This window comes from Diospyros lotus, chromosome 9 (assembly GCF_014633365.1).
Source record: "Diospyros lotus cultivar Yz01 chromosome 9, ASM1463336v1, whole genome shotgun sequence".
Classification (NCBI taxonomy): domain Eukaryota; kingdom Viridiplantae; phylum Streptophyta; class Magnoliopsida; order Ericales; family Ebenaceae; genus Diospyros; species Diospyros lotus.
The window spans coordinates 5,090,162-5,108,117 of record NC_068346.1 but is presented as its reverse complement, the minus strand read 5'-3'; the positions used below and the strand labels follow the sequence as shown (position 1 = coordinate 5,108,117).

The 17,956-nt window shown below is 33.9% G+C and overlaps 2 protein-coding genes across 3 annotated transcripts in view; both read left to right on the top strand.

The window, feature by feature from the left end:
• The first annotated feature begins 1,538 nt into the window (after positions 1-1,538).
• LOC127810591 (lignin-forming anionic peroxidase-like) lies at positions 1,539-11,159 on the top strand. Of its 2 annotated transcripts, none has more exons than XM_052350139.1 (4): positions 1,539-1,898; positions 2,014-2,205; positions 2,366-2,531; positions 10,566-11,159. In XM_052350139.1, exons 1-4 carry the CDS (start codon positions 1,677-1,679, stop codon positions 10,952-10,954), a joined length of 969 nt encoding a protein of 322 aa, XP_052206099.1. In that variant the 5' UTR covers positions 1,539-1,676; the 3' UTR covers positions 10,955-11,159. The 2 variants fall into 2 exon arrangements, with proteins under 2 accessions (XP_052206099.1, XP_052206098.1); XM_052350138.1 differs by lacking the exon at positions 10,566-11,159 and adding an exon at positions 2,668-3,261.
• The window catches only part of LOC127810592 (lignin-forming anionic peroxidase-like), a 39,885-nt gene continuing 23,482 nt past the window's right edge, over positions 1,554-17,956 (top strand). Inside the window, exon 1 of the mRNA XM_052350140.1 lies at positions 1,554-1,667. The gene's annotated coding sequence lies outside the window, so the exon portion shown is untranslated. The remainder of the gene's footprint in view (positions 1,668-17,956) is intronic.

Below are 17,956 nucleotides of genomic sequence, written 5' to 3'. Positions count from 1 at the left end.
TGGTATGTATTGTTTGATATTTAATTTATTCAAATAGTATAACACTTACTAATGTATTTTATTATATAAATTTAGTAAAACGTTAATAAGTATATAATAATTTTTATTTTTATTTTTTGTTTAGTGTTTACAATTTTTTTTACTTGCTCTTATATTTTGGTTTGCAATATTAGTGAACATTATAAATCTTATATATATATATATATATTTTATTTAACCTTTGTGGAGTGTTTAATACAAGTAAAATTATTATAACATAAGTATATAAATTATTTACATCGTGTCTTTAGACACAGGTATACGCTAGTATATATATATATATGAATTTTTTAGCACCAATTACATTGAATAGAAGGCTCTATTTAATCTTGTAGATTAATTAATTTTTAATATAAAAATTTCCACGAGTTTGAAACTATGAACAGAATATATTTTTAAAAAAAATTGCAACTAATTTTAGTATAATAAAATTATATATGTTAATAAATACTATTACTCATTTGACTATATAACAGACGAATATATTATGAGACCATTAATTCAAAGATAAAATATGTTCATTCAACATTAATATTTTTCTTTCTTTAATTTGATTAGGGTTTTCTCTTTAATGTTGTTACCTTGAAAATTTGTGATTAGGATTAGTTTGATCGCTAGTTAATTAATTAGACACCATTTAAGCCTTTGGCACATGTGGGTGAATATTGCATGCACGTCCCCACCACTAAGAATCACCAACCTCTGTAGATTGGACAGCTATATATATATATATATTCACCAACCTCCATGGATCAAACAGCTATATCCCACTCCCGTTGACGCGTGGAACGCAAAATTTGACACCCTTTTGCCATTCTCATCATTTTCTTTTTAGGGTATATGAGTCCACAATGTAGCGTACGTGTTTGACTGATTAGAAGCTAATAAATATTGATCCTTATGTAAAGATTGCAAATAATTTTATCTATTCATTGAATGAATGATATGTAGAAAAGTATATTTAAACCGCGGGTAAAAGCATTTTTCCACACTTGTTGTATTGTTTGGCCCATGACTATATATAATACATATTATATTTCTATTGTAGAGAAGAAAGTAAGAATTTCACGACAATACCATTATAAGGTAAGGTGTCTTGGCCTTGCTAACCTAAAGGCCCCCAAGTGTTGCTATGTCTATCTTCTTTGTTGGTTTGTCTTTAGGCACATTTAGAGGCCTGTTTTTTTTCTGTATTTTGTTGGGTTCTGCCTCTTTTCCTGTTAAGCTAACTCTCTTTGTTTGATTTCGGTTTGAGGTTTTTATATTAGAAAAAAATTAATTATAGTAATGTCAAGTACTAATTAGGATTATTAGCCAGATTCTACTACCCATTTATTTACCAAAAGCATGCCAAACAAGCAGCCGAAAACGATCAGGTCAGATTACGCGTTGCAGCAACACTGGTGCTGGTGGGGTGGCTTTAGATTAGACTTTTGGCCAATCAAGCCTTTGCATTGCCCTATAAATAGATGCCTTCCCTTAATTGCTTTCTCAATCACCTTGCTTCCTAGCTAGCTACTAGTACTCTTCTTTTAATTTGCTTTTGAGCTTTGGGGCTGCTGTGCTGTCCATTGGTTAACGAATTGGGATAAACAAGCAAAACATTACATTAACTAGCTAGCTAGTTTTGATCAGTCATGATGAGTTCAGCACTGCTAAGTTCTATTGTTTCTGCCCTGCTGCTCTTGTTCTTCCTCTTCAACACACCTTCTAATGCACAGTTATCTTCCACCTTCTACGATCAAACCTGTCCAAAAGCACTCTCCACCATCAGAACCTCTATCAGAAAAGCAATTTCAAGCGAGCGTCGCATGGCAGCTTCGCTCATTCGCCTTCATTTCCACGATTGCTTCGTTCAGGTATATAATTAATTACTAAAACATCCGCCGTAAGAAGGCTTGTACAATATTATTGTTGGTGTTGTCGAACTTATGTGATCGGCAAGATTAATGCTCTTGAATATTATTTATGCAGGGCTGTGATGCATCAATCTTGCTGGATGAAGCTGCTACTTCCACGAGCGAGAGGAGTGCCCTGCCCAATAAAAATTCTGCCAGGGGTTACGAAGTCATAGATACAGCAAAGGCCGAGGTGGAGAAAATATGCCCTGGGGTCGTTTCTTGCGCTGACGTACTTGCAGTCGCAGCCCGCGATGCCTCAGCTGCTGTAAGTAAACGCCATCTATCCATCTGCATCTCAAATATCGTCAACATGTAAATACGTAACATATACAAGAAGCGAATTAATGGAGTTTCATGGCTTCCTTTGGACATAGAATTAGTATGAAGCCAACTGGTTAATTTTATGTTAATGAATGAACCTTCAGGTTGGAGGGCCATCATGGACAGTGAAGCTAGGAAGAAGAGATTCCACTACTGCAAGCCGAGCTCTAGCGGAGAGTGATCTTCCGAGTTTTCAAAGCAGCCTCGACCAACTTATCTCCAACTTTGGTGCCAAGGGTCTCAGCACGAGGGACATGGTGGCATTGTCAGGTTAGTTCGTTTATTACTATAAGAAAACAACGTCACACCTTCATAAATATTCCCATGATCGAACAAACCTTCAATTTCCTTCGTTTTGGTTTGGCTTATTAACGTAGATATTTATACTGTGGTTGTTTGAATGCAGGGGCGCATACCTTAGGGCAGGCACAATGCTTCACTTTTCGCGACAGGATCTACAGCAATGGCAGTGACATTGACGCCGGTTTTGCTAGCACAAGAAAGCGTGGTTGCCCAGCAAGCGGCCAAGATAGCAATTTAGCTCCTCTTGATTTGGTCACACCCAACTCATTTGACAACAGCTATTACAAGAACCTGATGCAAAAGAAGGGTCTTCTTCACTCGGACCAAGTGCTTTTCAATGGAGGATCAACTGACAGTATCGTCTCAGAATATAGCCAAAACCCTTCAACTTTTAACTCAGATTTTGCATCGGCCATCATCAAAATGGGAGATATTGATCCTCTCACCGGTCAAAATGGAATCATAAGAAAGATATGCAGTTCCCTAAACTAATTCATTTCAAGTATCCATCCATCAACTATTTAGAAAAAATTCTATCCTTTTTATGAATTGGGCAAAGTAATTTTATCCCTTTTGATTATCTATGTTTAGTTTTCTCACCTTAAGTTTGGTGTTTTAAGTGTAGATGAGTGCTTTGATATTTGAACTTTATCGAGTGTAAATTAATAAAATGTCTTACGTGCATTTTAAGAATGAATATATAGATTTCAAATGAATATAATTGTAGACAATATTGTGAAATGCTTCCTTAGTCAAGAAATCGAATGGTTGTTACACTCTGCTACCAAAAGAATACTTATTTGCACTATTGATGTTTTCTGTAATTAAATAATAACCATTTTACTCTTTTTCTCTTTCTCTTTCTTTTTGTTTTTGTTTTTCCAACTTATAAAGAATAAAAAAACAATGGGTGCTTGCCAGCTGCCACAAGCTCAATCGAGAACCCCCAATGATGCCATGGTTATTCATTGACCAGTGGTTGTCAACTGATGATGGTCTATCCCCACCAATTGTTCATATTTTTTATAAGATAGCAGGGCAAGGGAAAAGAAAGAGAAGAAGACGAGGAAAGGAGCATACACTGGCAACCATCGCAACCCAGTGGGAGAAAAAGAGAGAAGGGAGATGGAGGAAATTTTAACCTCAAAAAGATTAATGTAAATGTTTTAAACTATAGGGGTGTCCCTTGGATTTTATCAAATATCAAGGCATGTCCGTGTACTTCATCATAAAAAGGAGTACTAAAAAAATAATATTTTCTAACTGCAAATACTTTTTATGGGATAAATAGATTAAATTACAAAAATAATAATTGAATTTTATGCTAAGGTGTAAAAAAACCACTAAATTTTAATTTGTATAAAAAAAAGTCACTGAACTTTTTATTAAGATATAAAAAGATTATTAAATTTTAATTTTATATATAATTTTTCGTGTGAAAATTGTTGTCAATTGTTGTTAAAAGAAATTAATGGAATACTAATGTGGCTAACAACATGTGGACCTATATATGATATTAAAATATTACATCATAAAAAGATTAATAGCTTTTTTTTATATTTTATTATAAAGTTTGGTAACATTTCTATATTTTAGTACAAAGTTTAATAACTGTTTAATTCTTAAGCCAACTTACTGTAGTTATACATTTCTATATTTTAGATCGAAGATGGGCAGAATGCAACATCCTCAACTCGTTAAAACTTCGGTCAACCTACATTTTAACTTAGGTCGACCTAATATGGGCAGAATGCAACATCCTCAACCCATTAACTTCGGTCGACCGACACTACAACTTAGGTCGATCGAAGTTTGGCATAATGCAACATCCTATAACCACATAACTTCGATCGATCAATGTTTCTCTTTAGTCAACCGAAGATGGGCAGAATGTTACATTCTCAATCCTTATTTACGTCGGTCAACTAACCCTACAACATAGATCGATCGAAGAGGGATAGAATTTCCACCCATGAACAGGCAATATTTCGGTGGACTGACCGATGATGTCAAGTCTACCAAAGATGGGCAGAGGACAGAGAATGAAAATTTATGAACCAAACATAAAAATATCTTAAATAAGCTAATTAATCAAACGAATTCATCATCCAATGGCATTTCAACCCCTAATGACATAATTGGCGTTATGGTAAAATTATAACGGCTTATGTGCCGTTATTGTCATATTAGCTTACTTATCACTTTCGTTACCCCCGAACATCTAATTTTTACAAAAGAAATGCCCAGCAAAGTACCAAAAATATGTCCACAAAATTTTTCATAAGAAAGCTAAGTTATGGGAAAAAAAAGTTATATTCATCATTTATCAATTTATTCAACTTTTGATTATGTTTTTTTTACCTTATTTTGGTCAAAGGCCATTTGGCCAAGAGTTATGCGTGGGTAGGCCATCTCTTAGTTTAAGGATGAGGTAATGATCATCAAATTATCCCAATAGTATAATTTGAAAATTTTGGCAAAATCTCCCATGTTTTTAGGGCATTGAACTTGCATTAGAGACTAAGTCTCTAATGTCCAACAACATACTACTATTACAACATCTACCATAACAACTTTAGAAACTTAGTCGCTCTATCCAACAATGTACTACTATTACATTAGAGACTCAGTCTCTCTATCCACCACGTCTCTTACCCTCAACAACAACACAAACCACATTATACACTATTTGTTATGTCTATACAAAAATATACATCATTTAAATTAGATGAAAATATGGAGAATCTATTAATCCATTGATACACAAGCTATATTATAATGTTATATCTATATAAAAATATTTCAATATGTCTGTGGAGGGTACGGACATCCGGAGTTAGGTGCATCTGCCAGTGATCCTCATTATGCCTCAAGATGTCCTCAATGTATTTGATAGCGTAGCAACCGCAACTGGCCCTGTATTAGACATAATACACAGCATAACAAAATTTTCATGAAAATTGACTCTATAATATAATTTTAATTAATTTACCTGTCTGGTTGTTGAGGCACCTTCTGAGGATCGGTGTTCTCTACATCTCAATCTCTACCTATGTACGGTTGCAGTTGCGGTTACAAGCTCGTAATATGCACCTATCTTTAGTAGAATGGGTAACAAGCTCACAAATGGTTCTACAAATTCTACCCTGCTACTCCGGCTGTCTTCGCTCATGGCGTTGGAGTCATATATGACAGCTCTCTTATTTTTCAAACAAATCTTTAAGAGAAACCAGTGAGAATTGGGTATATTACACGAGAGCAACACCTACATTTTATTTATTTTAATACATTAGTCGTATGGAAATACATAAATAAATCATTAAATGGAATGAATTAACACTTACACAGTCGACCGTCCACCAAGGGAGATTCGCGTCAATGCGTCTGTCGATAAAATCAGCCGATTTTTTCGGGACAATCGCAATAGAAAGCGCAAAAACCCTCCTATTGCCTCCGTACTCTCTTTCCCAAAATCCTTCTATAGATGCCCGAAAAATAAAATAAAAATATTGGTAACAGACTAAATTGAGATGTAAAAAAATAAATAAATAAATAATAATAATAATAATAAGTAGTGCATCATTCACTAAAAACGAGGTTGACATGATAGCGTAATTTATATCATATTGACGACGAGACTGTATACATCTCAGGCAACACATGTAACTATCGATAAGATGATCCTCCAATCATTTGGTTTCATTCTCTATGTCTCGGATGTCAGCCGGTGTTAGGTTGAGAGGGAAATCGGTGTGAAGACTATAATAACCAAGAATTAGGATTAAATAAGGGTAAGAATGTATTATTAATGTAAATAGACAAATGTACTGGTTACTTATCTAATATTTTCTTTGGGGCCTATGAACTCAATGTAGCCTTCAGGGGGCACTGTCTCCACGTCCAGCAGCTTGGGCCTAGTATCGGCGGCGTTGGGTCCACGTTCGACCCCTCCACCTTGCCATCTTTCTTTCTGTTTTTATGTTTGGTTGGATCAGTGAATGGTGGTCGACGAAACTACGATGGCAATCTATCTTACATAGGTCGTCTGCCAACCCTAACCACTTCCTTCTGCTATGATTGAATAAAAACTAACTATTACAAATTGGTATTTCAGAATGATGTAAAACGTATAAATGTAAATTTAGAACTTACTCTAGATGTGGATGTCTGCTCCTCCTCATCGTGATGATTAACATCTACCTGATCACGACCCCGATATTGCTCATTGCCATGATCGTTGTAATCTGGGGAAATATGCAGGATGTAGATGAGTATACAGTGTTGCCTTCCCCCTCTCTAGTCGCAACAACTGTGTCCTTATCTGACTCATCTACCCATCCATTTTTCGCAACATCTCTAGCGTTAGTTTCAGCATCTCGGCCATTTACAAAAGGTAAAATATATATATAAACAATTATAAAAAAAATATAAATTAAAACTATTATTATAATAATAATCATACCCCAGCCTCATTATATCCGTGGTGCGAACTATCAAGGAGTCTTGTCTCCTCCTCATCTTTCTTCTCATTCTCCTACCCTCTCTCATCATCTACATGTATCCTACTCGCTTCCTCTTCATCCCCACCCTCTTCCTTATTCTCTTCACCCCTTTTGCCCCTAAATTTATAGATGTCAACCCTAATCAAGTGTTAAGGGTTAAAGGACCTCTAAAAATTCGTTTCTCACTCAGCATCAATGGGCTCGAGCATTGGACTCGATCGTCATGCCTACAAAATTATATTATTTAGATAGATATTATTTAAAAAAATAAACAAAATTTAGGGTACGTTGCACACTTACTTCCTTCATAAGGTAGTTGTCGTAATTTTTTATGTGTGACATTTTTTTTATAACCATTTCTACATCTTGGAATGTCTGTGTCGGATAGTTTGATGGCCTAGTTATTCTGTGCCAATGGGAATATTTCGATCAACCACCACTGTAAAGAGCAAAAAATAAAAATAAAAAACAAAACAAGCGTTTAGTTACTATGGACACATCATATACAATAATGTAATGTAATATAATACGGAGAAAGTAATACATTATTGATTGCACTTGAAACGCCCACACAAAATCATAAAGGTTTATTTTCTTCCCACCCTTACCAGTCAGTTTCCTTTTGCTCGTGGCCAACTGGATGTAATGTTAACTCTTACTGTAGACATATGTACCCCAAGGGAAAACCTTAAATACGTGTAAATCCTCGGACATAGTCCACAAGAAATCATCCACATGTTCGCGTTCATCCTGTCCCAACAAAAACATGTCGACCACAATAATGTAAATCAATTTCAGGATATCATCTAAAACCATGTCCTCTCTGGTACTAATTAGTAATTCAATGTCGTCTCTAGTCACCCATTTTTTATGTTGTAGAAATAGTCGCGTACGTAAATTCTCTGGCTCAACAAGCTTCGCTTCAAAGCTTTCTCTATCAATAGCCCCAAATCGAAGTCCACTATTAAGTATGGACTCCTACCCCTCGTACCTGTATGGCGTGCTGCCAATTTCAAACCACATCTCATCATGGCGGGCACTCAGAAATGTCACCTCCCTAAGTATAACATGATATATTAATTGTGGTGCAGTCAAATGGAGGGACATAGGCATTTTTAAAAAATGTCCTAATAGGCCCTGCAAGAATCTATCCATTAACTTATATCGGTCTAGAGCATGGCGCATTGTCTCAAGGTGTTTGATCCCACAATGAGTAGTAACTCGCATTCCCAACGGTAATACCCGGTGAGCATGAACATAAGTAAATTTCCTAATTTGTTATTTAGCTATCTATACAAAAAAAGAAAAAAATAATACAAAAACAACAATTGTCTTAGTTGGTGACCATGGAAAGAATAAACACAAACACAAGCAAACGAAGCCTAATAGATGAAGTCAGACCATTGAGGCCCGATCGGGCTTTGTCTGCAGCCAAGCACTACAAGAATTTCAAGTTTTAGCGACAAAAATATTCCATCGCTAAATCCAAAAAACCCTCACTACATCAATTTAGCGACGGATTTTTCCGTCGTTGAAGTCACCATTGCTAAATTTTTTTACGACGGATTCGTCACCAATTTAGAGACGAAAAATTTCCACCTCTAAATGTATTTTTTTTTTTTAAATTTAGCAATGAAAACTTCCATCATTATTTTTTTAAAAAAAAATTATAAAAAATTATTTTAGCGACAGAATATTTCGTCTCTATTTTTTTATATTATTTATTTTTTAATAAAAATTTATGTCGCTAAAATATATTGAAAAATTAAAAATTAAAAAATTATTTAGCAACGAAAATAATCCATCACTAAAACATATTAAAAAATAAAAAAATAAATAATAAATTAAAAATAATTAAAAATAAAAAAATATTTTTGCTACATTAGAAAAAGAACACTACAATCCTAACAAACATAAAATTATTAAAAAAAATAATTAATTAAAACTTAGATATTTAAATTTTAAATATAACCCCAAAAACGAATAAAATTACAATTCTAACAAATATTTCTAATAATTTACTGAAAATAAACAAAACATATAAACAAAAACAACAAAGCAAAAACAGAAAGAAAGAACATAAAATTTATATGAGCAGCAAACAACACAATAAACAAATTTCTAATAAAACAATGCAAAAAAAAAAAAGAAAAGAACATGAAAAAGAAAGAAATGAACATTTTTAATAAATCACTGGAAATGCCAAGATTGCAAGTAAAGCATATAAACAAACAAAACAATACAAAAAAAGAAAGAAAGGAACATAAAAAGAATTAAATACAAAAAAATTAACTAATACTGAAAACACTACAAATTTACTAAATTTAACATACATGAGCAGCCAACAAATTTTAAAAATAAAACAAATATCCAAAAAATAAAAAATAACTGAGATGTGATCGAGGGTAAGCCACGAGCGATAGAGCGAGCAAGTAAGGGCGAGCTGTAAGCAACCGAGAGGCGAGGGTGAGGACGAGCGAGCCAAAGAGGGGGGATTTAGGGATTTGGGGGAGGTTTGGGGATTTAGGGATTTTTTGGGAGAGGGGGGATTTGGCCAAGAAAGAGGCGAGGAGATTCTCATCTCTTGAATTTATTTAATTTTTTAAATATTTAATAATTAAATAAAAATATAATTTATAAAAATAATATTAATAATTATTTAGTTGATAAAAATAATGTAATTTAAATAAAATCTTTTATTGAATAATTTAAATAAAATCTTATTGTAATAATCTAAAATGTGATAATTTAAATTATTGTATTTCAAATTAATATTTATTTACAAGTATAATTATATTATAAATTTAATAATTATAATAAATTAGTTTGATATATTGAATTATTTATTAATAGTTAGTTATCTCAAATAATTAATTTTTTTCTATAAATAAAAATTATATTAAACGAAACCTACAGAACATCCACAAATTACTAGGGTAAATCTCAAATTACACAAAAAAAATTTAAAAAATAAAAACTCAAAACTTCCACCGCACTTAGGGTAAATCTCGGGTTAATTACACTAATAATAATTCAACTTTGCATTCTATTACTATTTGGTCACTGAACTTTAAAATATTACTTGTTAGTCACTGATATTTCAAAACGGTTATTACTTAGTTACTGAATTTTGAAATGTTATCCGTTAGCCACTGATATTTCAAAAACTGTTACTACTTAGTTACTGAACTTTAAAATGTTACTTATTTGTCATTCATTCGTCATTAGTCATTCGTCATTCCACTATTGCAAGCCGAGCTCTAGCGGAGAGTGATCTTCCGAGTTTTCAAAGCAGCCTCGACCAACTTATCTCCAACTTTGGTGCCAAGGGTCTCAGCACGAGGGACATGGTGGCCTTGTCAGGTTAGTTCGTTGATTACTATAAGAAAACAACGTCACACCTTCATAAATATTCCCATGATCGAACGAACCTTCAATTTCCTTCGTTTTGGTTTGGCTTATTAACGTAGATATTTATACTGTGGTTGTTTGAATGCAGGGGCGCATACCTTAGGGCAGGCACAATGCTTCACTTTTCGCGACAGGATCTACAGCAATGGCAGTGACATTGACGCTGGTTTTGCCAGCACAAGAAAGCGTGGTTGCCCAGCAAGCGGCCAAGATAGCAATTTAGCTCCTCTTGATTTGGTCACACCCAACTCATTTGACAACAGCTATTACAAGAACCTGATGCAAAAGAAGGGTCTTCTTCACTCGGACCAAGTGCTTTTCAATGGAGGATCAACTGACAGTATCGTCTCAGAATATAGCCAAAACCCTTCAACTTTTAACTCAGATTTTGCATCGGCCATCATCAAAATGGGAGATATTGATCCTCTCACCGGTCAAAATGGAATCATAAGAAAGATATGCAGTTCCCTAAACTAATTAATTTCAAGTATCCATCCATCAACTATTTAGAAAAAGTTCTATCCTTTTTATGAATTGGGCAAAGTAATTTTATCCCTTTTGATTATCTATGTTTAGTTTTCTCACCTTAAGTTTGGTGTTTTAAGTGTAGATGAGTGCTCTGATATTTGAACTTTATCGAATGTAAATTAATAAAATGTCTTGCGTGCATTTTAAGAATGAATATATATATATATTTCAAGTGAATATAATTGTAGACAATATTGTGAAATGCTTCCTTTGTCAAGAAATCGAATGGTTGTTACACTCTGCTACAAAAAGACTACTTATTTGCACTATTGATGTTTTCTGTTATTAAATAATAACCATTTTACTCTTTTTCTCTTTCTCTTTTTTTTTTTTTGTTTTTCCAACTTATAAAGAATAACAAAACAATGGGTGCTAGCCAGCTGCCACAAGCTCAGTCGAGAACCCCCAATGATGCCATGGTTATTCATTGACCAGTGGTGGTCAACTGATGATGGTCTATCCCCACCAATTGTTCATATTTTTTATAAGATAGCAGGGCAAGGGAAAAGAAAGAGAAGAAGAGGGAAGGAGCATACACTGGCAACCATCGCAACCCAGTAGGAGAAAAAGAGAGAAGGGAGATAGAGGAAATTTTAACCTCAAAAAGATTAATGTAAATGTTTTTAAACTATAGGGGTGTCCCTTGGATTTTATCAAATATCAAGGCATGTAAATGTAATTCATCATAAAAAGAAGTATTAAAAAAAATAATATTTTCTAACTGCACATACTTTTTATGGGATAAATAGGTTAAATTACAAAAATAGTAATTGAATTTTATACTAAAGTGTAAAAAAATTACTAAACTTTAATTTGTATAAAAAAAAAGTAAGTGAACTTTTTATTAAGATACAAAAAAATTATTAAACTTTAATTTTGAATATAATTCTTCATGTGAAAATTGTCGTCAATTCATGTTAAAAGAAACTAACGGAATACTAACGTGACTAACAACGTGTAGACCTATATATGATATTAAAATATCACATCATACAAAGATTAATAGCTTTTTTTTTATATTTTATTATAAAATTTAGTAACATTTCTATATTTTAATTAGTACAAATCTAATAACCGTTTAATTCTTAAGCCAACTTATTGTAGTTATACATTTCTATATTTTAGACCAAAGATGGGTAGAATGCAACATCCTCAACTCTTTAAAACTTCAGTCAACCGACATTTTAACTTAGGTCAACCTAAGATGGGCAGAATGCAACATCCTTAACCCATTAACTTCGATCGACCAACACTATAATTTAGGTCGATCGAAGATTGGCAAAATGCAACATCCTATAATTGCATAACTTTGATCAACCGACGTTTCTCTTCAATCGACCGAAGATGGGTAGAATGTTACATCCTTGACCCTCATTTACGTCGGTCAATTGACCTTACAACATAGATCGATCGAAGAGGGACATAATTTCCACCCATGAACAGGCAATACTTTGGTGGATTGACTAATGATGTCAAGTCTACCGAAGATGGGCAGAGGACAGAGAATGAAAATTTATGAATCAAACATAAAAATATCTTAAATAAGCTGATTAATCAAACGAATTCATCATCCAATAGCATTGCAACCTCTAATGACATAATTGGCGTTATGGTAAAATTATAACGACTTATGTGTCGTTATTGTCATATTAGCTTACTTATCGCTTTCTTTACCCCCGAACATTTAATTTTTACAAAAGAAATGCCCAACAAAGTACCAAAAATATGTCCACAAAATTACCCATAAAAAATCTAAGTTATGGGGAAAAAAAAGGTATATTCATCATTATTTATCAATTTATTCAACTTTTGATTATGTTTTTTTTTTACCTTATCTTGGTCAAAGGCCAGTTGGCCAAGAGTTATGTATGGGTAGGCCATCTCTCGATTTAAGGATGAGGTAATGATCATCAAATTACCCTAATAGTATAATTTGAAAATTTTGGCAGAGTCTCCCTTATTTTTAGGGCATTGAACCTGCATTAGAGACTTAATCTCTATGTCCAACAACATGCTACTATTACAACATCTACGTACCATAACAACTTTAGAGACTCAATCTCTCTGTACAACACATACTACCACCACATCCTTTACCCTCAACAACAACACAAACCACATTATACACTATTTGTTATTTGTTATGTCTATACAAAAATATACATCATTTGAATCAGATGAAAATATGGAGAATCTACTAATCCATTGATATACAAGTTATATTATAGTGTTATATCTATATAAAAATATTTTAATATGTCTGCAGAGGATATGGACATCCGAAGTCGGGTGCATCTGCCATTGATCCTCATTATGCCTCAAGATGTCCTCAATGTATTTGATAGCGTAGCAACCGCAGCTAGCCCTGTATTAGACATAATACACATCATAACAAAATTTTCATGAAAATTGACTCTATAATATAATTTTAATTAATTTACTTGTCCGGTTGTTGAGACACCTTCTGAGGATCGGTATTCTCCACATCTCAATCTCTGCCTACGTACGATCGCAGTTGCGATTACACGCTCGTAATATGCACCTATCTTCAGTAGAATATGTAACAAGCTCACAAGTGGTTCTACAAATTCTACCCTGCTCCTCCGACTATCTTCACTAATGGCATTGGAGTCATCTATGACAACTCTCTTATCTTTCAAGTAAATCTTTAAGAGAAACCAATGAGAATTTGGTATATTACACGAGAGCAACACCTACATTTTATTTATTTTAATACATTAGTCGTATGAAAATAAATAAATAAATCATTAAATGGAATAAATTAACACTTACATAGTTGACCGTCCACCAAGGGAGATTCTCGTCAATGCGTCTGTCGATAAAATCGGCCCATTTTTCGGGGACAGTCGCAATAGAAAGCACAAAAACCTTCCTATTGCCCCCGTACTCTCTTTCCCAAAATCCTTCTATAGATGCCTGGAAAAATAAAATAAAAATATTGGTCACAGACTAAATTGAGATGCAAATAATAATAATAATAATAATAATAATAATAATAATAATAATAATAATAATAATAATAAGTGCAGTACTCACTAAAAGCGAGATTGACATGATAGCGTAATTTGTATCATATTGATGACGAGACTATATACGTCTCAGGCAACACATGTAACTATCGATAAGATAATCCTTCAATCATTTGGTCTTATTCTTTATGTCTCGGATGTCAGCCGGTGTTAGGTTGAGAGGGAAACCGGTGTGAAGACTACTATAACCAAGAATTAGGATTAAATAAGGGTAAGAATGTATTGTTAATGTAAATAGACAAATGTACTGGTTATTTATCTAATATCTTCTTTGGAGTCTATGAACTCAATGTAGCCCTCAAGGAGCACTGTCTCCACGTCCGGCATCTTGGGTCTAGTACCGGCGGCGTTGGGTCCACGTTTGACCCCTTCACCTCGCCATCTTTCTTTCTCTTTTTATATTTGGTAGGATCAGTGAAGGGTGGCCGACGAAACTGCGATGACAATCTATCTTGCATAGGTCGCTTGCAAACCCTAACCACTTCCTTCTCCTACGACTGAATAAAAACTAACTATTACAAATTGGTATTTCAGAATGATGTAAATCGTATAAACGTAAATTTAGAATTTACTCTAGATGTGGATGCCTGCTCCTCCTCATCGTGATGATTAACATCTACCTGATCACCACCCCGCACTACAAGAAAATTTAAATTTAGTGACTGGAACATACCCGTCACAAATTAGTAACGAATTTAGTGACAGACACTCGTCACTAAAAAATTTAAGGTTAGTTTTATATAAAATTTAAGATTTAGTGACGAGGCTGTCAGCCCCATCATTAAGTTCGTTGTTTAGTGACGAGGTTGTTAGCCTCGTCACAAATTTAGCGATAGGGTTGACATCCCCATCACTAAATTCGTTGTTTAGTGATGGTGTTGTCATCCCTCGTCACAAATTTAGTGACGGAGCTGACAGCCCTGTCACTAAACTCACTGTTTAGTGATAAGGCTGTCAGCCCCCGTCACAGATTTAGTGACGGGTTGTTAGCCCCGTCACAAATTTAGTGACAGTGCTGTTAGCCCCCGTCACAGATTTAATGACGGGTTGTTAGCCCCATCACAAATTTAGTGACAGTGCTGTCAGCCCCCGTCATAGATTTAGTAACGGGCTGTTAGCCCCGTCACAAATTTAGTGACGGGACAATCAGCCCCGTTACTAAACAATGACTTTAAAATTCTACCCTCCCTTTCTTCTCCCTGCGTTGTTGTCTTCTTCCCCATCTCCCTTGGCAATTTCTCTCTTCTCCCCCATTTCCCTATGCGACTTCTCTCTTTTCCCTCATCTTCGTCCATGTTGTTTTCTTCTTTCCATCTCCCTATGCAATTTCTCTCTTCTCCCCCATCTCCCTTTGCGCTGTTTTCTTCGTCTGCTGCTACCTCTCGTCGATGCCACATCTGTGCCATTACTATCGTTTTTTCAATCTTTTGGAAGTAATTTAATTTAAGGTTAGTTTTATTATTCAGTTAATAATTATTTTATGTTAGTTTAATTTTAATTATTCTGTATTGTTAGTTTAGTTTAGTTTAATTGTTTAAAGTTAGTTTAATTTTAGTTATTTTGTGTTATTCTGTGTTGTTAGTTTAGTTTAGTTTCATTGTTTAAAGTTAGTTATTTTGTGTTAGTTTAATTTTAGTTATTTTGTGTAGTTTAGTTTTAGTTTAATTGTTTATATTATTTGTTACATTTAAAAATTAAAATGTAAAATTTATTAATTGTTATTTAGTAGTCATAGTATAAATATATCCTATTTTGTTATGTAATTATATTAATAAATATTATTATTTTTATTTAAAACAATAAAAGTTTTCAATTTCAACTTTTTAATGTTAATTTTTAATTATTTCTATAATTAATTTTAAATTTTTATTTATTATATATAATTTAAAATTTTAAAAACGTTTCTTGTTATTTATTAAATTATTATTTTCTTATTTTAATTTTTTTTATTTTTTTAAAAAGATTTGTGACGGGAAATTCTCGTCACAGATTTGTGATGGCTCTGCAACCTCGTCACTAATCTGTGACGAGACACATCTTGATATCTTTCTATCACAAATCTATGACGGGATCCAAAAATCCGTCACCCGTCACTAAAATTTAGTGACGCCCACTTTAGTGATGGATTCCTTACCCGTCACTAAAAAATTTAGTGACGGAATTTCTATATTTAGTGACGAATTTTTTCGTCACTAAAAGTAATTTTTCTTGTAGTGTTGATACTGCTCAATATCATGATCGTTGTGATCTGGGAAAATATGCGGGATGCATAGATGAGTATACAGTGTTGCTGCCCATTCTCTAGTTGCAACAACTATGTGCTTATCTAACTCATCTACCTATCTATTTTTCACAACATCTCTAGCGTTAGTTTCAACATCTCGGTTATTTACAAAATGTAAAATATATATATAAACAATTACAAAAAAATATAAATTAAAACTATTATTATAATAATAATTATACCCCAACCTCATTATATCAGTGGTGCGAACTATCAAGGAGTCTTGCCTCCTCCTCATCTTTCTTCTCATTCTTCTACCCTTTCTTCTCATCTACATGTATCCTACTCGCTTTCTCTTTATCCCCATCGTACCCTCTTCCTCATTCTCGTCACCCTCTCCGCTCTCAAATTTATAGATGCCAACCCCAATTGAGTGTTAAGGGTTAAAGGACCTCTAAAAATCCGTTCTCCGCTCAACATCGGTGGGCTCGAGCGTTAGACTCGATTCTCGTGCCTACAAAATTATATTATTTAGATAGATATTATTTTAAAAAATAAACAAAATTTAGGGTACGTTTCACACTTACTTCATTCATAAGGCAGTTGTCATAATTTTTTATGTGTGACATTTTTTTTATAACCATTTTCTAAATCTTGGAATGTCTATGTCGGATAGTGTGATGGTCCATTTATTTTGTGCCAATGGAAAAGTTTTGATCAACCACCACTGTAGAAAGCAAAAAATAAAAATAAAAAACAAAACAAACGTTTAGTTACTATGGACACATCATATACAATAATGTAATGTAATACAAGACGGAGAGAGTAATACATTACTGATTGCACCTGAAACGCCCACACAAAACCATAAAGGTTTATTTTCTTCCCATCTTCACCAGTCAGTTTCTTTTTGCTCATGGCCAGTCGGATGTAATGTTAACTCTTACTGTAAACATATGTGTAATACCCATATGTGTAAAACCCAAGAAATTTGGATTAGTTGAAAATAAGTGTTTTATTAGAAAAACGAAATTTCAGGGGAGATTAGTATCTAAATAGCCCAAAAAATTGACCGAATCGATTGCAGGGAGTGCTCTGGAGCTGAGATGTCAAAGGAAAATGATATGGCCTTGATGAGTATTTCGAGGCATGATTTATAGAATCGAAAGAAATAAGATCGGGAACAGTTTTTGGTACAGCTAAAATACAACTGCCAATTAAGCTATAATACCGAATTGTTATAAACGACTTCCGAGAAGTCAACAGAAGCTTGATGGGGCTTCAGTTTTTCATAAGGAATAACCCTTCAGTGGTTTCAGGAATAAACAAAGAGGTTTAGAGTCAAAACGAAAATTCTGTCCTAAGTGCAGTTTTTGAAAATTGACAGAGGAAGGTCAAAATGATGTTTTTTTGGAATCTTCAGGGGTCAAATGGACGTTTTAGGACTTGAGGGACTTATAGGCAATTATCAAAAGTCGAGGGGCTTGGTAAAAGAGGGCCAAAATGAGAAAACCAAAATTGGTGGGGTAAAAGTGCAAAAACTCAAAAATGGCAACATGGGCAAATCTAACCAGCATATGGCCAGTCGGCCATGGCTGATTTCGGCCACAGGGATGGCACAAGGGATGGTCAGGGAGCATCTTTTGTAAAGGGCTTAGCTAACAACGACCAATGGGT

What these genes read in the sequence shown, in the direction of transcription:
- LOC127810591 (XM_052350139.1), top strand. Translation starts at nt 1,677, where the DNA reads ATGATGAGTTCAGCACTGCTAAGTTCTATTGTTTCTGCCCTGCTGCTC. An exon ending in CCCGCGATGCCTCAGCTGCT is followed by an intron (nt 2,206 to 2,365) that starts GTAAGTAAACGC and finishes ATGAACCTTCAG; the next exon opens with GTTGGAGGGCCATCATGGAC. An exon ending in GGACATGGTGGCATTGTCAG is followed by an intron (nt 2,532 to 10,565) that starts GTTAGTTCGTTT and finishes GTTTGAATGCAG; the next exon opens with GGGCGCATACCTTAGGGCAG.